Raw genomic sequence first — 23,141 nt, 5'->3', positions numbered from 1 at the left:
TTGTTGACACAGATACGCAAATCTCATGTGAAAGTGCAACAGTCAGCAACAGAGTGCTATGCAGTGTGTGGACATTTAATGAAATAGAAGAGCTTCTCTTATTTTTGCATTTAAAAGCTTTGGACTTTTTTTTTCCCCCCAAAATTCTTTGAAAAAAGGGGCAGAAGGGCAGAAGGAGGAGTGACAACAGCGAGACTCCTGGACAAACCTAGGAGGATAGCTTTGAAATGCTAATTATCTGCACACTTCTCCAAGGAGGCTGGTGGCAAAAAAAAGTGCTCACAACAGGACTTTTGTGCTGCTGTCACAGCCCTGAAATCTGGACGTGTGCATCCAGAGGGGTAGTGAGCCAGTCTGCTTGCTTGCTTTTCCCTGTTCTTCATGTAGCAGGAAGGCATGAGATGCATGCTCTCTGCCTGGGCTGCAGCATCTGTGGAACAGCCTTGGGAAGAGTTAAGCGACCTGTTTGCATAAGAAATGTCAGTCAACCTGGCTACTTCTAAAGGGTTGGTGGTTCTGGGAAGCTCTGTGAGGTTGGCATTTCTCTGCTTTGTACTTTATTGCTCTAGGAAGCAATTGCACAAAGCAGATAGGAGAGACCTCTGCAGTCACATGGCACCTCTTCCTCAGAACCTACCTCTCGGGCAATATTTGCCCACAGTTTTTCCTTTTGCTTTGACAAATAGTTCCTCTTTTACTTCTGACAAATGTTCCTCTGCAGTAGATAAAAAATACTAAAGCAAGAGAAAAGCTTTCCTCTTAGGCTTCTCTATTGAGAAACAGTTTCTTGCACTCCTATTAGCATGCACAGAACAAAAATTGACAGCACAGCTGTAGGACAGGAAATGAGTTCAGCTGGTGTGAGGGCTTCTGCACACTGCCAAGCTAGAAGTCTTGGACAGGTAAAATATCGGATTTCTTTCAAATGAAACAATAATTCTCTCTCCCTTTCTCTCTCTATAATACAACAGCTATTTTCCAATTTCTATATGAATCTGATCAAAGCAGAGTGTTTAATAGCACAAAGGGTACTGCATGTTGCTATTAAATCAGGTGGCCATTTCGCAGAACTGCATAGATCTCTATGCAATGTGAGGGACCAACACCAGGAGATATTGGTCTGATGTTGTGTCCTGCTGTGTACAATACATGCCATCTGTAATTGAGAAGAGGCAGCTCAGAAGAAAAAAGCTACAAAGCAGAGACCATGCAGAGCCAGTGACCTCTGGACCACTTAGAATAGAGTTCTTTTTTTTGGGGTGTGGCAAAGCAAAATCAGAGAGGGAATGGCATTGCTGACTATAAACTCATTTAGCAGGCAAACACTAGGAAGAATAGTGCACTTTTGAAAGCTGAGGTTAGAAGAAGGATAACAGAGAGCATAAATATGCTCAGACTGGAGTTGCTGTCTTCTGACTCACTTCTGAATAGCACTGATGCAACCACAAGAGCTTATGAAAGAGCAGGGGATTGTAGAGACAGGGCTTTTGACCCCAGAGATCCTCAACTCCTGACCACTGATGATCAATCTGGTCAAGGGGACATAGCTAAGTAGAAAATGAATAAACATGGCTTAAGGGAGGTATTTCGCTGATATGAAGGTCATCCGAGTCTAAGGAAAAAGATTTCTGAGCACCTCAACATTCTTCACCTCATGGATATGTTGTGCCATATGCTGTGAGAGGAGCAGCAGGTAGTGGCAGTCCACGCTGGCCAAGTGAAGGGTCACTGGCAGCGACCACTAATCCCAGACCTGAGATATCAGATTCCTGGAAAATGTCCCTTCTGGATTCTGTATTTTACACAGAGCCTGTACTGCCAGCTTAGCTGTTCAACGCTTGTCCGTATAGACATCCCATGCTGCATGTGGCAGCCCACATGTGCTCAAGGACGAAGCGACACAGCATGCTCAAGAAACACATTTGAGATGCTTGAGATAATTGCCTGAGAAATAGGTTCAGTTCTACCGACTGCTGTGTGAGTGGCTGAAAGACTTTTCTGTGAGCAGCTGTAATGGAAAGGTCAGTTCCCACGGAAGCTGCCTTCTTATGCAGAGGGCTTTTTTCCAGAGATGAAAGAATGCCTTTTGCTTCTCCAGACTTTTGAACAAGGTTTTGTAATCTAAAAGCTGACAGATCTTTTTGTGCTATATGTTTTACATGGTGACAGTGTCTGGATGTCTTATCTTTGCTATTATCTGTGGGATGTCCCTAATCTTTAATACTTCCATCCTTAAATAATTATCACAACCTCCATTTTGTGGATGGAATATTAAGGCTGAAAGCCTGCTCAAGTGCCCACGCTATGCAGGTAGGAAAGCTAAATGTCTGCAGACGGTGATTTGGAGGGCTAAGGTGAGACATTCCTGAGCATGCTAAAATACTTGGTGGAATCATGACAAGTTGTACAGAATAGTCTCTAAAGTTAAGCCACTGATCAACAACGTACATTGATATATCACTGTCACTTACTGATGTTATGCAAACTTTTTTAGGAAAAGCTGAGATGGGGATGCAGGAAAAAAGATGCCCAAAGCTACAGCTCAAAGTTTGGCTGTGAGGGATGCGGTCCCTCACAGCCCTACTCACCTTCTGTGACATTACAGGCAGGTGCATTCCTTTGTATATGGCATGAGGCAGAAGTCCTATTCATTCCAAACCTTTAAAATTTCACAATTATCATTCTGGTTGACAATTTCAGAGTGTTAAAACAAAAACTTGGTTAAAATATAACATGGAATTACAGGCTGCTTCCAGTGTATGTATGTGCTCTTCTTTCCCTACTGCACTTACTATCTACTGTGATCCACTCCAGAGCAAGCTGTGCTTCGAGATCCTATGGAAATGGCTCCCACACAACAGGTAAGATGGGATGCAGTGCTGTTCTTCAAATGCTGTATTTTATTAGAAAATAAATGGAACAGAGATACCAGTGAAAGCCTGCTCAGTAGCTGTTGCTTTTACCGACAAATCTGAGTGTTACTATTCAATACTAGAATATCAATCAACTGCTTAGTCTATGTGCAGCACTCAGTTCCTGCCAAATGTCATGGGGTAAATTAAAAGCTTTTTTTTTTTTCCTTATCTTTAGAGCTTAGCCCCAGAAAACAGGTCTGAGATGATTTTGTCAGTTGCATAACAGAAAAAATGGTTTAACAGATCTAAACCTTTTGATTTAAAATAAAGCCCCTATGGGTTTTCTACATGTCAGATTTCAGCTTGATCCATTCTACATCGTCAGAAATACAAAGCTCAGAACAGAAGAGCAGGAAAAGCAGAGGAAAACACAGTTTACTTAGAGTGCAAATAGATCTACAGTATTGCTCTTTCAACAAGGAAACTATAGCAAATAAGCAGGTATAAAACAGCTGACAAGCTGTAGTGAGTGGGAGACCACCCACTTATAACCTTCCTATTCAACAGCAGGTGATCCTGAACCAATGGCTGGAGCTTGAGTAGCCAGAGAAAATTAACCCTTCATTAACCCTTCTTTCGCAGAGAGTGAAAATTGGGCATCACTGTGGAGCTGCCAGAGATGACTTGTTTCTGAGTTTGCAGAGCACCTCAATCTTAGCTCAGACAGGATTATAGTTTCTGTGTACATGAATGTTAGTATACTTGCTGCGTGTATTTCCTGTCCTTGATTCAGTAAAGATCTCCATTTAAAAAAAAAATAAAAAATACAGTGCTGACAGGGCATACCAGTGTGCTACCAGACCACACTGTGAGCTGCAGAATTCAGACCCAGTCTGCAATAGGATTTGGGGCTTTGCTTGTGGTTAAGTATTTGTGAATCTTGTATTTCTTTTTGTGCATTTGTAGAAACAGACCTGGAAAGATCTATGCTTAAGAGGGTGAAGATGGCACAGGAATTATTCTTTCTCTTTAGATTGTTGATATATTTTAGTGCTGGACTATTTCTATGTTTATGACAACAATGTTCAGAGGAAGAATTAGAAAAATAACAAAGATGAATTTGAGGACTGCCACTTCAACTACGACAACACAGAGAAATTGATTTCAAAGAGCAACTCTAATTTAATTAGGGATAATTCCACCTGGCAAAAGTCTCACTGCTGTGGCATCGTCCTTCTTCCACAGCCTATCTGAGGTGCAAAGGACAGAGGGGATGGACAGACACACAAGCAAACACAGTCTTTGGGAGTTAGGATCTGGCAAGGGTTTAAATGATCTCTTTAAATTAAATAAAGAATGGTAAAACATTTCAATCAAACTACAGCTCAGAACTGCAAGAAATTTCTAACACCTGTGATAATCCTAGCACTCCCAGTCATTCCTCCTAAATAGATCTCATCCAGCAAAGATCTTAGCTACAGTGCTTATTTGATCCCATGTTTACTAATAATATATTACTGCAATATTAAAAAAAGTGTGACATCATCTGCTTTTGATGAGGTAATTGATGTATTATGGTAGCATTTGTAAGCAGTATGAACAATGGGGGCTTGCTGTAACAAGTGCTGTGTGATGCCACTGGGGACAACCATGGCTCCAAAGACTTCATTCGTTATATTAAGACAGACAGAGGAATAGGAAGCAGCAGCAGAAGCAGAACAGTCATGATGGACAGAGAATCACAGAGCCATAAAGTCACCTCGGTTGGAAAATATGCTTCAAGATCACCAAGTCCAACCATTAACCTGACGTACAGAGACCTGCCACTAACTATGTCCCTTAATGCTGTGTCCACACGCCTCTTAAATACCACTAGGGATGGATTCTCCCCCACCTCCCTGGGCAGCCCATTCCAACAGTTGACCACCTTTACTGTGAATAAATCCTTGTGAGGTTACTGTGGACAGTAGCTCCTGTGCACCTCAAGGGTTTTCTTTGGCTGCAAGAGCGAGAAGGCCCAGAAGTCTGAACAGCAGGGAAACCCTTGAAGAAATCTTTCACTGACAAAAACTTGTAAGGCTCCACTGAAAAATAAAGGTGCACCAGAGATGAGGAAAGGCTGAGAATCTGATATCCTACCTTCAGATGTGCAGCTCAGACATCCCCTGGAGCTAGATGGAAAGCCTGCGTTGTGCCCAGCTCACAGCTGGGAAGCTTTGATGATTTACAGTCACAATGCAGAGGTTGGTGTGCCAGAGCTGTCGCAATCTGCTGCTGCTAAACCTCAGTAAGAGGTAAATAAGCAAACCAGAGCCTCTGTGGGGTCAGGAGCACCTCAGCAGTGTAGATGTCACTTCGGGACAGGAGGAGATCCCTCCATCCACCTCAGCTCTGTCCCTGACAGCTTCATGTGCTCATGGTGCCCAAACACACTGCCATGGATGGAAGTATTTCTGGTCATATGAGCACATTCAGCTTGCAGTCTAAGGGCCACTTATGAGAACAAAGACATTTGAGGGCTCATCTTAGTATCCCAGGGAAGCTGTACATATTTTGACACACTTCTGTAACTGATGCACTTATGTGGAGTGAAAGCAGTAAAACACACTCCGTTGCACAGGGCAGAACTCATTCTCTTCTGTCTCAGTCTGAGTTTTGGGAAGCTTGGTTGTGCCTTTGAAGGACTCAGCCAAGACACTTTTCCTCTGTCCTCAGTATAGGCTTGCGGGTTATTCTAAGTGTTAAAGGCACAGAACTAATGTTATATTACACTTTGCCATTGTGGGAATGAAATGTTGTTTCTGCATTAGATATTAAAAAGGGCAATTGTTTTGAAGAAGTAGAACATAATGTGTTTGTATTCTGTAATAATTGATGTAAAAAGTAGGAATACTGTATATGTTAGCAGCGTGTTTTAGAAACAGAATTGCTGAGTCATGTGATTAATTCTTTCTTGCAAAACTGTAATAGTTGGTAAATGTCCCAAACAATGTGAGTGTAGTGTCAGAGACTAGAAAATATATTGTAGAGTTGTTCTGTTAGGAAGAGAAACTCCCAGCAAAACAAAAACAAATTTATCAGACATCAAAGCAGCCGGGGCCTCTACACAAGGCCAGACTGTCTCGCTCTGTGGGAAGGTTGGGATGTGACAGGCAGGCATTAAGATACTCCCCTCTGTCCTCCTTCCGAGCTTATCTCTATGCATGGGAGAACAAGCAGATATCCAGAAACAATGACCAAGTGTGGAGTAAGAGTCAGAAGTTAATTAATTAATTAGAGATTTACTCTTAGCCAGCGAAGATTTATGTTTGTCCAGTGTTTGTACATTTAGTGAAGCGTTGAGAAGATTGTGAACCTGCAGTACTCAGCCAATGAGGAGCCAGGGGAGAAAGAGATTAAGCGTCGGGTGACAGGGCATGAAAAGATTGAACACTGTTTTCTGGGTGCTCCCCTGCTTGCAGGAGGCCTGCCATTGCCATTGCGAATAACATCTGCTTTATCGGAGATACCGTCCTGATAAATTTTTTTGATATTTCCAACACCATTAAGTTACATTGCCAGAAATGTTTTGTTTCTCTTTGCGCCCTCTGTTTGGAAACAAAAGTGCACCGCACCGCGAGCCTCATTAATAGCTGGGGATGAAGCAGCACTGAAAGACCACTCAGAGGTGTGAGAAGAAAAAGAGAAGGAAGGAAGGAAAGAAAGAAAGAGAGGAAGAAAAAGAAAAAAGAGACAAAGCTCCCAGGAAGGGAGAAGCCGCGGGGCCCGGGCCTTCGCCACGGCGACGGGGCAGCGGCGGCGGCGCCCCCTATCGGCCGCCGGGAGATGGCGGCGGGGCGAGCCGCCCGCCCGGTGCCTCCCCTCGGCGGGGCGCGGCGCGGCGCGGCGGTCCGGCTCCTCCTCCGCTCGCCGCGCTGCCTCCTCCGCCGCCACGCCCTCCCGCTCGACCTGCGGCCGCGGGGCGGCATGAGAGGAGCCGGGGGCGGCTGAGGCGCGGCGGCGGGGAGGCACCATGTCGCTCCTGTGTGTGCGAGGTGAGTGCGGGCCGGCGCGGCGGCGTCGGAGCACCGTGTGCCGTTCGCACAGGTGGCGGTGCCCCGTTCGCCCCTCGGGGATGTGTCGGGCCGGCCGTGGGGAGAGGCCGAGCCTGCGTGCCGCGGAGCACCTGCGCGCGAGTTAGTTTGCGCTCTGAGGATCCGCTCGGGAGCGGCAGCGCGGCGCTCTGATTTCTGCGCGTGGCTCCTGTGTTGTTCTCAGCGAGCGATTCGCACCTTCCCGCCGTCCCAGCGAGCCGTCGGCTGCTTCCCCGCTCCGCGGGGCGGAGAAGTGCGGGAAGCCGCGAAGGCAGGGCCGAAGCTCGCGGCTCCGCGCCTGGGCAGGTGTCTGAGCGCGGGCTGCGCTTCGTTGGAAGCCGCTGAGCGGAGAGCTGCGGGGCTTTAACAGCGCTGTGCGTGCTTCAGACGTGCGTTTTTGTTTCAGACTATCGCTGTTACCGCCCTCTTGCCGCCCGGCCTCTTTCACTTATGCAGGACGGATCGTAGCGCTGGTTGCATGCTCCTTATCTGAGTTTCAACTTCTTGCTCTCTGGCGCCAGAGATGTAAAATCCCTGAAGGAAACCATGTGCCAGGACTCGTGGTTCGGGGACGCGGCTGTCACTGTTCTGTAGGGTGTCCCCGTGCTGTGCCCTGCGGCTTACAAGTATTGTTTGAATGTTCTCAGCTCCCTTGCCAGATATGATAAAAGAAAAGGCCCAACACACTTGCTGGTGAGCTGCTCTCAGTCGAGCTTTTTCTTTCTTTTTGCTGATGTCCCTCGATTAACGACAGCAGTCCATTCGGGTGCTGAACACCAGAGTATCATCAGCATGCAGTGTTCTGGGGAGAGCACTATTCTTTTATGAGAGGGTTTTCAAATTGCATTTCAGCCTTGATATTTAAAAAAAAAAAAATCTTTTTGAGGAGTTAGGAAATATGTGTAAGTGTGAAGCTTGTCTTAAAAATGTTCCATAGATCTCTGAAGCACATGCTGAGCATCTCTGGTGGGCTTACCCATTTCAAGCTCTTCCTCCAAATCCCCTAATTGAAGCTGATTCTTATTATCTCAGTGGAGCTTACATATTACAAGGCTGTTTTATTTTCATTCTTTTTGGTGATTTTTCACCAAAATGCTTTCGGGCTGTCCTTTGAAAAAGTCTGCCTCTTGTGTTAAAGGTGTATTTATACTCATCTACTAATGTCATAGTAACAGTAACGGTAATGAATGGATAATACACTACAACAACACCAACTGTATGTTGCATTTACTGAAGCAGTTCTGCCGCCTCAGGCTGTTCTTTGTATTTTCATAGAGCCTTTGGGACAAAAGCGTTTCAGCAGCCTGGAACTGATTTCTGTGATTGTCTTATTTCTGCTCAGGTGTGAAGATCTAAAGACACCTGAGATAGCTGTGACTGTAAGTGATAGGGAGCTGTGAAAGTTGTCTTTCATATCCACCTGCTGTGCTAAGGTGGTAGATCATACTGGCAGCAGTTTAGATGGCACTAGGCAGGTTGACCAGAAGGATGCAGGATACATTCCATTTTCTGAACACTTTTTTTTTTTTTAGTGGTCGTGGCTGAAAGAATGAGCTGATGAGATCTCGCATCTATGAACCGTGATATGTAAAATGGTGATATACTGCTGTGGAGCACTTGAAAAAACAAATTAGGTACCGGGAGATGAAATAAAACAGCAACTTTAGGAGCAAGCAGGAGAGAGCTCTATTGAGGGGAAAGAAAAAAAAAAAAAGCCACTTCTGTTTCGATTAAGAAAGGTACATGCATAGGTTTGTATAGTGACTTGGATTTGGATGCTGTAGACCTGAGTTTAAAAAAGAAAGACAACCAGAAACCTGTGAAGGAAATGTAGGTGATTAGGACACTGTTAATTGCGTCTGAATTGCATTTTAACAGATAACAGAAATGTGGAAAAAACCTTAAGTGGCAGTGTAACAAGAAGCCTAGCAGCCCGAACGTGTTGTAATTCACTTATTTCCCCCTCCTCCCCTTTGAATTATGTGCTTTAATGATATTTTAATGAATGGATAATCTAAGACAGTGCACATAAATAGATTGGAGTTCTGTGTTTCTTTCTGGAGGAGCAGCTGACATTCATGGCTTCTTGATCTTATTTTAGGTGACACATTTCTTTCACTACTTCTTCTCAGAGATTGAATCAGGTGTTTTCTCAGAAGCTTTGCACTGTGTCTGTCACAGAGGTACTTGGCAGGAAGTCTGAGTGCAGCAGAACTCTGAGCCGGGCTCACCTGCAGGCAGAGTGTGTGTGAAGTGAGCCAGTGGCACAGGCTGTTCCAGGAGTAACCTAAGGGACTCCCTTGGAGGAGTAATCTTGAAAGATGCAGAGGGTGAAAGTCAAGGAGCAAAAGGGAAAAAAAAAAAAAAAAAAAAAGCTGAACTGTATGTGACTGATTTACAGCACACTTCTTCATATTTTGATTCTACCCCAGAAGAGATTGCATATACTCCAGTTCAGAGCAGCTGTGCCTGGATTATGTCTGATAATCTTCTCTTGGCACAGTTCTCTTTACTAGTTTGTGTTTAGTATTGTGTTTGTTAAAATAGCAGGTACTAAATAAAAGTAGTCGCAGTGAAGCAGTTTAATTTTTTCATGTCAGTCTTGCATTGTTAGCTCTCCTGGCCTTGTTTTGGAAGTCTTGATTTTTTTTTTTTTTTTTTTTTTTTTTTTCTTGGATCTTAACTTTGTTCATTTTTTCTTCTGATCTTTCCTGTCTGCCAGTTTACAGATGGAGGTACCTGCCATCTCAGCGCAGCTCGTAAGGGTCATTCCAAGCGAGGGCGCTGCCAAAGCCGGATCATGTGGTTACGAGTGCTCTGTCATCAGCTCCTTCCCAGCCTTTCGCTTGCCCCCCAGCTCTTGGTGTCTCGAGACAGTGGCATGACTTCTTACCACTCAGCGATGTTTTTCTTCTTGTTTTCCACCCCTCTGCTTTGTGACAGCTCCCACTGTATCCTTAATCCCTTTGTCTCCCTAGCTATCCATCTGGTAACTGTCATAAAATTTGTGTAGATTTGTGTCATACATCATCTGTTTGTCTGAAATGCTCTACTTCTTTGCTTTTCCAAGGATATTGGCAGTGGAGGTCTTCTGTTGTCCCCACACCTACTGTGTAGCTTAGCCCTACGGTGGGGCAGTGCTTTTGTTGTCTCGGGGCCCCATCTGCAGCATCTCTGTGAGGTGCAGCTACCTGAGGCGTGCAGGAGCTTCGGTGTGGGGATCTGTTCTCGTCCTGCTCTCTGCTGCTTCAAGTTGTCGACTGTTACATGAAATGGCGCTCTCTTGAAGTTAGGCACCTTTTTAATTATTTTTTTTAAATTTTTGTTGGTTTATTTTTTGCAAACTACTTTGTTGTTGCTGTTCTGAATTGCTGCAAAACTTGCTTGTCCAGTGACTTCTTTGGCTTAGTCAGAATAGCTTAGTATTCTAAGCAGAGGGCAGTTCTACAACTGTATGGTGACCGTATTCTGAAATGGCTGCAGAATTGGGGGAAAAAAACAAAAGAAAACAAAAATCTGCCCGTTTTGGGGTGGATAAAAATGGAAAATATGAGAGTGGGATTTTGGGTTCTGAAAGCGGTAGCAGAAATGCAGGTATTAATGGAACATTGCTTGATGAATAAGTATTACAGACTGGTTTTCTTTAGCTGTAATTAGTCAGAAAGCTACCAGTGTATGTATGTTGGAACAAAATGAAATGTGTTATAAATCTGGATGATAATGCTGAGGAATCTTTTCTCTTAAAGGAGCCTAATTATGTTGGGTCATAAGTTTGGGGTTTGGAGAGCTGACACGTGCAATTGGTAGCTTAATTAGAGAGATAATTGTAAAGCTTTCCAGCTTCTTCTGTTCTTAAGCATAGTTAAAACTGACAAGCTGTGTTTGGTTTGCGATGGAAAGGCGGTGGTTCATTTTTCTGTTCTCGGTACTGTTACTGCAAAGTTTTAACAAAGAGATACTTGAAAATCCTCACTGATTTTCAGTGGATAAAAGAAGCACACAGAGGTGCTTCCTGAAATTGACTAGCATCTTTCATTTTGCTCACTTGGTGTCCTCTCAGTTGATTCTTTCAGTTTGGGATCTGCCAGTTCAAACTTATTGAAGTCTCTTAACATTCTGTTTTATTATGTAACAAACAGTGAATTTATTAATAAGGAAATGATCTAAGTTCCTCATTATGAACTGTAGCCTAGGAGCTAATTGCAATTTACACCGTATCACGTGAAATCCAAGCAAATTTTTTTTTTAAACTCAGGACCTTACCTTAAATATTTGACTTGGAGGCACATGAAGTACATATGTCTGATGGCAGTGATGGCAAATGATCTTTTTATTACTTTGTTTTGAAACCTTCCTCCCTTTCATTTTTATTCTATGCCTTGTTACCAAATTTTCTCAATATTTGGAAACTACTTTTTCTGTTCAGTGAAAGCTGTTCTCATTGCTCTTCCAAAAGATCTTCAACCACAGTGATCTATATATAATAACTTTTTTTTTTTTTTTTTTCATACAGAGATTTCATTGCATGGACTTGCAAACAGATTGGGAACTGCTGTGAGGGTGTGTGGAACTTCCTTTGCTTTCACTTTGGTAGATTGAAGCCTGCTGATACCTGGTGTTTTCTTTGTGAGGAAGTGTGTGAAAGCACTTTGCTTCTTGTTAGATGAACTGCAGACTTCAGAACACATTCTGAGTGTTTTTCTGCAGTTTGAATTTGATTTTTTTTGTTTTTGCAGCCTTTATTCATGCTACTAAAGTTCCTATAGAAATGAAAAATCGATTTTATATTGGTGTGTTGATCTCATTGTCCTGTAATGGAGAAGTGAAATCTGCTCCTTTCCTTTTTGCTTACCTCCATATGCATTAGGCACCTCTGCCAAGGACTCTGCTGGAATAAAGTTTTGTTTGTTTGCTGTGACATGTAGCACTTGGCAGATGCTCACCACGATACAAGTTCCTGTTAGATGGATGTTGTCTGAGTGTTCAAATTTAGCAGGATATCAGAGGGACTTTCTTTTGTCTTGGACCTTTTACACTTGGCGTGCACAGTGTTGCTTTTCATTGCTTTTTTGTTGTTTGTCTCTTCAGCAGCTTCTGTGCCTTTTTCGTAAATGGCAAGTGGTCGATCTAGCAGTAAAAGTGTTGGTATTAGGAGGAATTTTGCCCAAATACGGGCAACCCCACTGAGAATGACTCGTCCCCTCAAGAGACTAACCACGATATGACGGCGTTTGTCACTTCTGTGACAATGCCCTGCGCCAGTCAGCTGTACATCTCAGTAAGCTGTGCATGATGTGTCTGTGTAGTTTAGGTGAATTCCAAATCAGTGTTGGTTGGTAGTTGTCATTTTTTTCAGATCCTTAACTCCTTACACATTGCTAGCTGTTTTCACAGACGTCCTGGTGTGCTCGGTGACCTGTAGGCACCTGTCCTCTCGTAAGTGTGCTCTAACTTCACCTGGGCTGTGGCACTCCAGTCTGCTTAGAAACTTTTTTCTAGTCTTTCTGAATGTCTTTAAAGCAAATGTCACTGATGTCTGGACGCTAGCTATCTAAACTTCCTGATTTTTACTGTTTTCTTTGATTGCTGTGTTCACTTAGCAGATGGACTGCGAAGTACCTGATCACACAGATGCCTTGCCTTTCCCCAGGCTTGGGGCAGTTTTGACTGGTGCTGGTTGAACTATTTAAGCAGTATGTTATGATGTGAATTCTTTCCCTTCTGCTATAGGAGGTGGCAAGGAACTTGAGGGTGGTAATGGCAGGTTTGTGTTGTCTCTGTCAGCTTGGTGAGGATATCTCAAATGAAAGGAAATGCTGACAGGTGAAAGTTGTGCTTTGGTTTTAGTTCTCTGTAGCATGCTGGTCTTGAATGTTCATAAGCTCATCCTTTTGTCAGGAGAGTTAAAGATTTGGAAAGAACTGGAAGGGAGTTGGATGCTTGAGTTTCACATGCAAGACTGTGTTGGAGACCTTGAGCTTACTGAAGTTCTATTCTGAAGGAAAATTAAATTGAAATGTTGCTGGGTGTATATTCCTCACCCCTGTTGTTTGCAGAGTATACTTTTGATGTCTGTGCTTGAGTATGTGAATGTTTTGTCATTGCTTGCCAGGGCTGCATGAGTTAAAAACTGTTAGGAATTTTGTTTTTTTCCATTTTTGCCTGCCTGTATCTGAGGAATGGATCATTTGGAGTTGTAAAATATAATGTGGTCTTTGAACAACTTTGTGCTGACCAAAGACCCACGATCCTCTTCCTTGCAGCTGAACATCCCTATGAATGGAAAGTGAATTGACTAGAAGGGAATATCTAATGAGGGATAAGAGAAGGTGTCTTCCCCCAGATAATCTCTAGCCTAAAACTGTTGCTGAGTTTTAAAAGAAGTTTGGCTTCCCGCCTTGAGCGTGTCCCTTTAAGGAATACTGGTTTTAACCTTATTACTTAAAGCTCCTGTGTCTTAACCCTCTTAATTCTTTACGGCCAAATGCTGCTCTAAGGAGACTCCAGCATTTTCAGCAGGGAGACATGATGATTTCATACGCAGGAATTACAGAATAGCACTTCTGAACATTGGTGCACCCACTGCTTGTTCTCTCAGCTGACATCAGTGTCATAATAATATTCAGCTTAAGATGCATCATTAAAATAAATAAATTATATGCTAAAGGACATCTTGAGTAGCTCTTTTGTCCAGGTGAAGTATGACTTATGTAGCCAACCAACTGCTGTCTTGGCAGTCCTCTCGTGAGGAAAGTGTCTGGAGCTAAGCCCACAAAACCCTTCTTTCTGTAAAGCTTTTGAGCCAGCACTGTGGCGCAGGCATTCAGGCTGGGTAGCTGATGCTGCAGTGTGCATAGTGTGAACTTCTGCAGCTGGATCATGACTTGGAGCGTCATGTGTTGTTAGTGGTTGTGTTCTAAACCTTCCTGTGATTTTTCCCTGGCTGCCTGTGTTTGAGTTGCCATAGTTCTCATGAATGTGAACCTCTGTTAGGAGCAATGGAGATGATGCTTTGATTGCAGCAGCTTTTCACCACGGGCGTTTTCTTTCTTTTTTTCCGTATCACTACATACCTGATCATGATTAGAGAGCACTGTAAACTTCAAGCATCAGGAGCTGTGTGTTTTATTTTACCTTGCATTGAACATGGGCATCTTGAGTATCCCGAGGTCACTTTAAGGCAGTTCTTCAGCAAATCCTTGACTAGTTTATTCAAAAACTGCTGCACAAAATGACCTCTTTCAGGTGTATTTTTTTTTTTAATTGTTCAGAATTATTTTTGAATGATACAACAAAGTTTCATGTGGTCAGGTGGTGATGGAAAGGCTGCATATGAAGAGACTTTGGGACAAATTTCACCTAAACTGTAATATACACTGAAAAAATCTGCTTGGTGCATGTAGTTTAGGAGGAATGAATATAAAATATATACGAATGTAGAGATACTTACATTTCCAGAAGGAAATCCTTCAGGAATACCTGCTTTTCTTGAGGGTTTTCATAAACCTCAGAACCTGTTTTTGGGAAATAGCCAGAGAATATGGACTTCGAGTGCCTGTGGTGATTCTCCACAGTCTTCTGTTCCAATGACTGCAGTCCCTGTGGTGTGTTATAACTGCAGGCCACCAGAGATCTGGAAACTGCTATCCTGGACATTTTTGATAACTGTTTTCCTACAATGGCAGGAGTATCAGACACTACCTGAGATGATGCCAAGATAGCTTATCAGCTTAGGGTGAGGAAGGAGCTTGACTGCTGAGTTAACAGCTATGTGCATTTTAGAAAATTGTGTCATTCCAGTTTTGTTCACTTCCCCACTTTCTCGAGCTGTTCTCCATCACGCTTTATTCTTCAGTGTCCTCTTGGAAAGGTGCACTTCCTTTGGTGCTTCTTAAAAATCTTCTAGGAAATTAAAACTGCCTTTGTTTCAGGGTGTGGTAATTATAATACCACCAAAGCTGAAATAATGTCTCATGGACTAGTAAGCTCTTGTTATTTTATGAAATAAATTAATTCTTTCCTAGTTCACATATGTGCCAGACTTACATATCGTTTGGACCTAAAGATGTTGTATGCTGTATGAGTCTGGCAGGTAGTGTAAGTATGGGGTTGTTGGGAAGGAGAAAAGGGATACGAGACAGTGATTTTCTTTCAGCTTTTCCTGCCCATTATAACTCGCTGTGTCTGCAAAATTTTATTAGATTTTCACATATCAAATTAAGTAAGTAGAGTCTGTGTATTCTCCATTTTAATAGCAGATTTTTGAGGAGATTGACTGCTTAGAAGCACTATAGTTACAGGTCCTGAATGGATTGTTGTAGTAATCTAATATGACCCTCTGTAGGACGTAGATTTTTTTCAATCTAACAACCTGTAGTCTTTCAGGAAAAAAAGCGATTCTGAATTAAATTTGCTGAAGGATTTACTGCGGTTCTAGGTAGCCTTATGTTGCTTGTCATCATACACAACAAATGTGTGCTTTTCAGCCTACACAGGTTGCTTAGCTTTACCATCACAGCCACAGAAGTTGAGGTGTCTTTGCTCAGACTGGATTGAGCTGTGATGAAATTCCACCCTCTTGTCAAACTTCTTCAGTACTGTAAAAATTGGTAAAAAGGGAATTAGGTGATGCCTACCACTTGAATGGAAGTACTCGGCTAATCGGACTGTAATGAGGAACATACACATTTTTCATTTCTTGAAACGAGATCAAGACTTGCCACAACCTGTCAGACTGGTATTTTACATCAGTGTTTTGTTACGTTTTGCTAGGAACGAAGAGTGTGGTTTAGCGGAGCACTAGCAACAAAGCTTATGTTGTGAACCTGGTCTGTAGTTACCATTCTGCATCTGCCACTCAGTGAAAGATACGGAGATGTGTTCAAGCTCCATTGGAGCGGAGCAGCATGTGACCAAAGTGTGAATATGTGAGTTAACCCTGTGTGTGCTTGTAGAGGCTTACATTTCATTTTTTCAGGGAAGAGCTGGTGGTGCTGGAGACAAAATAAGGATGACATAGTTTTTAGAAACAAGTGGTTTAATTATGTAAATTTATAGAAAGTAAACAGTGAGAAGTGTTTTATTAGCAGTTTTCCTGGAGATGCTGGAGGAGATGCCCTGCTCTGGGAAGAGAGGAACAAAGGTGACTGGCAGTATTTCACAGTGTTAGTGATGCAGAATTGCAAAGCTGCATTAGCGTGGATAAAAGAGAACCAGCTGGGCTGAAATTACTTTGGGAAGAGCTGATAAGAGATTTTGCTGTGATAGCACTAGAGATCTACTGCATGTAGTCCAGGATTTAAATGTGGCTAGAAATCTCATAATATGTTTACAGAGGAGTGTTCCTGGGCATTGTTACTGTGGCAGACTAATGTTCCACACCAGAGGACAAATGCTGCTGGTAATGGCTGGGTAAGGGAGCTGTGTCGTCAGGCCTATTCATTGTCAAGAAGTGACTGAAGCCACAAGATCAGTACAGTTCATTGTAGGTGAGGCTTTAAGAAGTGCAAAGGATGCTGGAGCTGGGCGTAAAATCGAACTTGGTTTGAGTGACCAGGATTTAACTTAGACCAGCAGCTGTGAAACACCTTGAGAAGCTTTTTGGTGAAGTCAAGAGCTTGATTACAGAGGAGGGCATGGAAATCTGTGAAGCTACAGGGACAAATATTAACATCTCAAATAACAAAGAAAGGCTCCACCCGGAAGGTGGCCCTAGAGCTGGTGATTCACCTGGTCACTGTGTCAGGGTACAGTGCACAAGCACAGAACTTCGGTGAGCAGAAACAATCAGTTTGTAAAGGAAGGTGTATCTTGAGGATCAGGAAGTCCAGGGATTAAGGCAGGGGCTTCCGACTCAGCAGAAGAGATGAGCTCTTCTATAGCATATTAAATCAGATAACATCATGTGCTTTAGTCATACGAAAATGAGAAGCAGGAAAGCACTGCGCACAGGATCAAGGTGCAGAAGGAAGGTACAGTAGGTATGATTCCTGAGCTGCACCAGTTGTTCTTATAAGGATATCATTGAAAATGATATACAGATGTACAAGTGATGGCAAAACTTCAACACTTTATGAATTTGAGTTAGGTGAACTCTGGCTTAGAGTACTGAAATATACAACACTTGAAATCTGAAGTCTGGTAGTGGAAGCTTATTGCTGTAAGCCACAGTGACATCACCTAATTGGAGAACAAGATAGGTGGTTTCTGCAAGAGAGCAGACAGAAAAGGAGATAAGGGATGATTGTGGGCTGCAGATGCATCTTAACCTCTAAAGCAGGGGAGGCTGTGATACTGTGAGTTTTAAAATCAAATTTAAAGATATGTAATAAAAGCTTTTTAGATGGATGTAAGCAGCGTGGAAAGTAACTGGATATAAATGGAGTATAGGTTTGCAAGTGGCAGGTTGTGCTGAGCCAGCCTCTTGTTTGTGGATGAAACAAACACCTGTCCGTAGCTGATGTTTGTTTTTGAGGAAATCTGGAACTGGCAGAAGAAATGTAAAGTTGGGTGGGAACTGGTCGTAGCAGAGGCTAGTGGCATTGAAATGGTCAGTGGGAGAAGCAGAGAGATGTCTTCTGCTTGTGGTATGGCAAGGAAAGTAGAAACGTGAGTGTGTCAGATGTGTTTTAAAGCTGAGTCCTATTGGCATAATTGATTCGGAAGTAAGTAAGTATAATGTGAAGGATTAAATGACCCCAAGGACAGCCATAATGAAAATGAGCTGATAGTAAGTAGAGTTATGAGTTTAAAGGCAAATGAGAAGAATTTCTGAAAAACAGGGAGCTTAGTGGAAGGAGAAGTGCTGAGGAGTTCTTCTGTCTCAGTGCTGTATTGGAAAAGGTGAGACAGTATATGCTGAGGGAAGCATTCTGAGCAGAGAGGGAGGTACAAAGGTAAAGGTAATGTGTCCATGAGTGCTGTGCTTTGCACTGGCCGGACCTGTTTGGAAAACATGAGCTCGGGTGGGACTAAACAGAGAGGGTTGAAGTAAACGTGACTGACTCTCTCTTCCTTTCAGTATCTGTGGTGAGAAGACAAGGACATTGTGACATTTTCCAACTGATAAACAGGTGCTGGTGAGATCTAGGACTTATTTCCAGAAAAAAAACATCAGATAATTAAAGAAAGCACCTTTCTTACGAAGAAAGGCTAAGAGAACTGTTCTTGTTCAGCTCTGGAGAAAAGAAGGCTTTGGTGGGACTTCTTGTAGTGTTCCAGTCCTTAGAAGGAGAAAGACTGAATTTTTCTTGGTCTGATAGTGATAGAACAAGGGGGATTGGTTTTAACTAAAATAGGATAGGAGAAAATTCTTGACTCAGAGCGTGGTGATGCCCAGGCACCACTGCCCAGAGAGCTTGGGCTGGGAATGGATGGACTTTGAGGTCTTTTCCAGCCCAAGCATTCTGTGATTCTGCAGCTCAGATCCTTGTGAGAACAAATACTAGATATGGTGACTCTAAAGGCTGCTCCAGTTTTGTGATCCTCACAGCACTAAGTTCACTGTGATGTGAATTATTGCTCTGACAACTGCTCAGTTGTAATAATAATACAACAAACTGCTTAGAGGAAGATTTGCTCACACTAAGTTATTACCAAAGGCTGTTCATTTTAGTTAACAATTTCAATACTAATTGCATTTAGCCTACGGAATTTCAGTATAATATTTATGGGGGCCAAAATATATGCAGACCACAGAGGTTTCAAGAGAACTATTTTGGGCATAATCTTTGTCAATAGCAACTCTTGTTATGGTTCAGTTCTCTATACTTGCAGTGTTGAATCAAAAATCTTGGCAGGTGGAGGCTACGGTGTTGAGGAGACACGGCTCCTTCCAGTACTGCAGTACTGCCATGGGGAGCGGATGTTCAGCTTCTGCTCCCAGGTGGAGGTAAAATCCTGTGCTTGTTTCAGTATCAGTCCCTAGCTGAATTTTGGGAAACACTCTGTCTTTACAACCTCAACTTAAAATGTCCTTTTCAGCTGCCTTCTAGGGAATATAAAAAGTGATCAACGTCCCAACGCCTGAAGCAGAACAAAAGAAATCCTGAAAGTTGGTGAGACTGTCTGTCCTACCTCTGCAATTTGTCCTTGTTGTCCGGGGACCAGTGTTGTGTAAGCAGTCTGTGAATGCCAAGAGTAAAGTTAGGCTTACACAGAGTTCCTCCTCAAGCAGTATTCTGCTAAATCCCTCATCCCAGGGTGGGAATCTCGTTTGGTTGTGCTGTAGCTGATATCCTTAGGATTTCTTCTGCTTGTTGTTAGTGCTTGCAGTCAGCTTATTTCTGTCTTCTCTGTATTAGGTTTTTGTATGTTTGTGAACCAAAGCAGTAAAATAAGTAAGACAGTTTTAACATCTTTACTAAAATTGTTTTTCAGATAGACTAATTCTTCTCCATTATTTGTTTCTGGAGAATACAGGTGCTGTTTTTCCTGTGAAAAACTGTTTATCTGTTGCAGTGCAGTATGGTGGAATGTTTTTACTGGAAACAAAACAAAACAAAACGAAAAAAAAACCCAAACCAAAAAAACTCTGAATTCCCCTGGGATACACACTATTGCATTCAGTATCTCTTCTAACAAGTGTGCTAAACTTCAGAATTGAACAGATACATGTTACTATCCTGGTAGGCTTGTGTTCAGTTGGGCTTTGCAAGTAGCTGTGTTCTGTTCATTGCTTGCTTGCCATCCTGAACCTGAAGTTGAAAGTACCAGAAGGTGCTGAGGCCTTGCTGAGGTGGCATTCCCTTCTGATGTGGTTAGTCAGCAGCCTCTTTTCCAGGGTGTTTCTGGTTTAATCTAAATCTGACAAGGAAGCATAGAAGCAAAAGTCATTCAGGAATCTGTGCAGATGACACTCTAGCCTTAAGAAATGAATGCTGAATGCAAGTTATGATATTCTATCTGTAATTCCTATTTTTTCTTCTTTGGCACCAGACAGAATACTTGTGTCTTCTTGTAGCTGTTAGGTTGCTGTGACCAGGTGGTGTCATTTGATCTAGTAACTCCAGCAAGACACTTAAGTGGTCTTTACGTGTGCATGACTGAGCAGCTGCTGCGCATGCTTTGTCTTGGAAGAAATTAATCTGAAGAGAAGTGAAATTCATTTGAAAAAAAAAAATACTGCAAACATTTCTGAATTAGTTCTAAACTAGTTGAACTCCTTGTTTGTCAGCAAAATTGTTCTATCAACTCAAAGTGGCTTCTATCAGATTTGAAATGTTACGTCTTCTTGCCTGCTGGTGCAAGGTTATGGCTTTCATTTTATGCATTTCCTTAGTTTTTGGCAGCTACCGGCATACATGAGTTAAGGTCTGTTTTATGTAAAATTAAACAGTGCAGGTTTTGTTCACTTTATCAGCTCAGGCACTTCCACTAATGTAAGAAATCGCATTTCTTAATCTCACAGAGCTTGAATGAAGAGTAAGTTATGCTACTGAAAATTTGCAGACCTTCTTTCTTCCTTGCTCTGTATTTATCTTTATCTGTAAATTTTGAAAGGCTTGATGAATTCTTCTTTTCTTTTTCCTAATTAGGCACAGATACAGGAGTAGGCCTGCTGTCTCTTCTGATCATAAACTATGAAATGTTCAAGGGAAATCTGTAACCTGCAAATAACTCCTTATAGCAAAAGAAATGAAGCACGATTCGACAGTTTGTCTTCTAAGGAAGAGTCGCACACTGAATAACTAACTCTAGTATTTTGCATAGGGTGTTTGTTTGTTTGTTTTTAACTAATAAAATAAAATACTAGCTGCAGCAGAATACTGGAGAGAGGAGGCAGCTCGGATTCCTGTTTAATTCATCTCTTTGTCGGGGAACCAGGTCACCTGACAGAGCTGTCTGTGTTGCCAGCGTCAGGAGGATTAACCTCTCCATAATCTCTGTGCTTTGAGTAAGAGATTTTGTTCCTGTCCTCACTGCTCAGTTCAAAGCAGCTGCTGAGCAGAAACTCCAGGGAATCTTCTGCAACGTGCATGTGTGTTGGTTGGCCAAGGAAGGAAGAAATAAATGATAGAGGATTTCACCTAGCTGTGGTTTTCAGCAGCTGGCTTTAGTGTTTGGACGTTACATCTGTACAGAATCAGAGGTGTTGGCTATACCCTCTGTTGCTGTCTTGTTCAGAATATGTCTGCTTGCAAAAATAGGATCAAATGTTTCTTGATCACCATCCTTTGCTTCTTTCTCTACCCCAGGCAAACATTGGACAAAAACATCTCGATTTGTTAATTGTGACGTAACAAAACTTTGGTGTGTGTTTTCTCTATTCTTGAAGAAAACACAAATGATCCAGTCAGAGGTGATGCTAAGCCTGCCCAAAACTAGGAGGGATTACACAGCCAACCAGTGTGTGTGTGTGTACCCACTCCAGAGAAACAGGGACTGCAGCAGTAAGGGACTGAACCCTGCTTGGAACCCCCTCAGAGTCTGGAGCTGTAAAGCACACTTCTAACTAAGCATCTGAGTATGGTCTCTCTCCACTTGCTAGAATTAGTTTGTCAGCCTGCACTGAGATGACTGTTATTGTCAGAGAAGCTGGAGAGGTGAGTGATGATGTAAAGGGTTCTCAGGAGAGCAGTGTTTAAACTTGGCAAAACTGTTGTGGATCTGTCTCTCCATCACAGAAGATGATGAAAACTGGAAACCTGTATCTTACTGGAAATTTTCAGGAAACCTGAAAACTGGTTTTTGACCAGCCTTTAGAAATGGGTAATGAGATGTGTTTCTAGTGGGAAGATCTTTTGCCTGGGCACCATGAAGCTGTCACTGCAGCAGTTCCCACAACCGACAGAAGATGGCTTATGGTTCTTCTTATGTGAATGGTGACTTGAGGCTCTGCTGTTGGTCTTATTGCTGCTTGGTGAGGAAGTCTCCTGTGCCTGATGGTCTACCAGCTGAACAGTGGGACCATACTGGCAGGAGAAAAGGAGATGGGTAGCCCTGTATTGTGGAAGAGTTCAGCAGTGACCTGTTTCACCTGACTTTGGGAATTCCTCTTAAGTTTTTGCCTCCTCCCCTCTCCTGCATAATAGCACAACTACACCAGCAGCCTAGAACTGGAAGCTTCTACACCTTTTTTGTTTCTAACTGCATTTCATGTGAAAACTGGAAGATATTTTGTAGATTGTTGAAGCGTTGGATTCACCAGCAGCACTGATCTCTTAGGGGTGCTGTAAAGTTCAAGAATTGCATCCTCTACTTTCTTCTCTGCTTCCTGCCATCTGTCTCCAGTCTTTTTGTGGCTCCTGAGTACTTGCTTTTTAGGTAGATAGGAGAAACAATGTTGTCAAGCTCCTTTCAGCTGCTGTTTATCTGAAATCAATTGAATGCTTCCTTCTGACTTTCAGGAAGCTCATTCTGAGGTCAGCTGTAAGTCAACTTCTTGCAGCTTCCTTGCTGCAAAGCAGGAGTTTCACTAAATACTAATGCACAATGCAAAAATTATTTAAGCTATGGTTTACAAAAGAGCTTGTCAGCGTTTTAAGCATTTTGTTGGTAAGATCCTCGGGGATTTATTGGGTAAAATGATAAGCATATTTTTAAAATACATCAGTCTTTTGAATACTTGAAGCAGACTGGCTTTTGTCCTTAGTGGTCATGGTATGTTGGTCATAGTTTACTGGTGCAGATCCTGCTCTGTGCTAGCTTTTTAGTCTTGGCGTTTGCTATTTTATTACTCCTTTCTTCCTTTCTGTGAACTTGTCCAGGACCAGTTGCTCCACTTAAAATATCTTCTAAACAAGTAGCAAAACAACCCAGCAGCTCAGTAGTTTTGCTGAGCAGCATGGAGTGGGGATCCTAGCAGAGCAGTCTGATGTCTGTTTTCATGTGTGGGAAGGAATCACTTGCAGATTGCAGACCTTTTAGTTAAACGTTTTGATAGTTGTCACAGCTGCTTTCTACAAGTTACATGCATAGTTTTCATTTCATTTTCCCTGTTATTCCAGTTAGATGCTTTTGATCTCAAGGTTGTTTTTTTTTTTTTGGCTTTTTTTTTTTTAATTGAAGTATTGGTTTTACTTTTATCTTAACTCTTCATTCACAATTGCAATTGCCTCAGCATGTAGCATGTATTTTTTGTGTGTATATGTGTGTGTGTGTGTGTGTATATATATATATATAAATTGCTGTTCTTTGATACGTTTCTAGAAATGCCTTCCATGTTTTTGAATTTCTGTTGCTGAGATTGTTCAAGGAGTATTTCAGGTAGGTG

General features: G+C 42.4%; 1 protein-coding gene across 1 annotated transcript in view; it reads left to right on the top strand.

Moving 5' to 3' along the window:
* Positions 1-6,867: 6,867 nt before the first annotated feature.
* UNC13B (unc-13 homolog B) overlaps positions 6,868-23,141 on the top strand; it is a gene marked incomplete at both ends in the record, with an annotated part of 204,421 nt that continues 188,147 nt past the window's right edge. The window contains one exon of the mRNA XM_079548344.1: positions 6,868-6,889. Coding sequence (XP_079404470.1) covers positions 6,868-6,889 — 22 coding nt within the window. The remainder of the gene's footprint in view (positions 6,890-23,141) is intronic.

The sequence above is a fragment of the Tetrao urogallus genome (assembly GCF_951394365.1).
Source record: "Tetrao urogallus genome assembly, chromosome: Z".
Lineage (NCBI taxonomy): Eukaryota > Metazoa > Chordata > Aves > Galliformes > Phasianidae > Tetrao > Tetrao urogallus.
The sequence above is the reverse complement of the archived record's forward strand: the minus strand, read 5'-3'. Positions and strand labels throughout refer to the sequence as shown.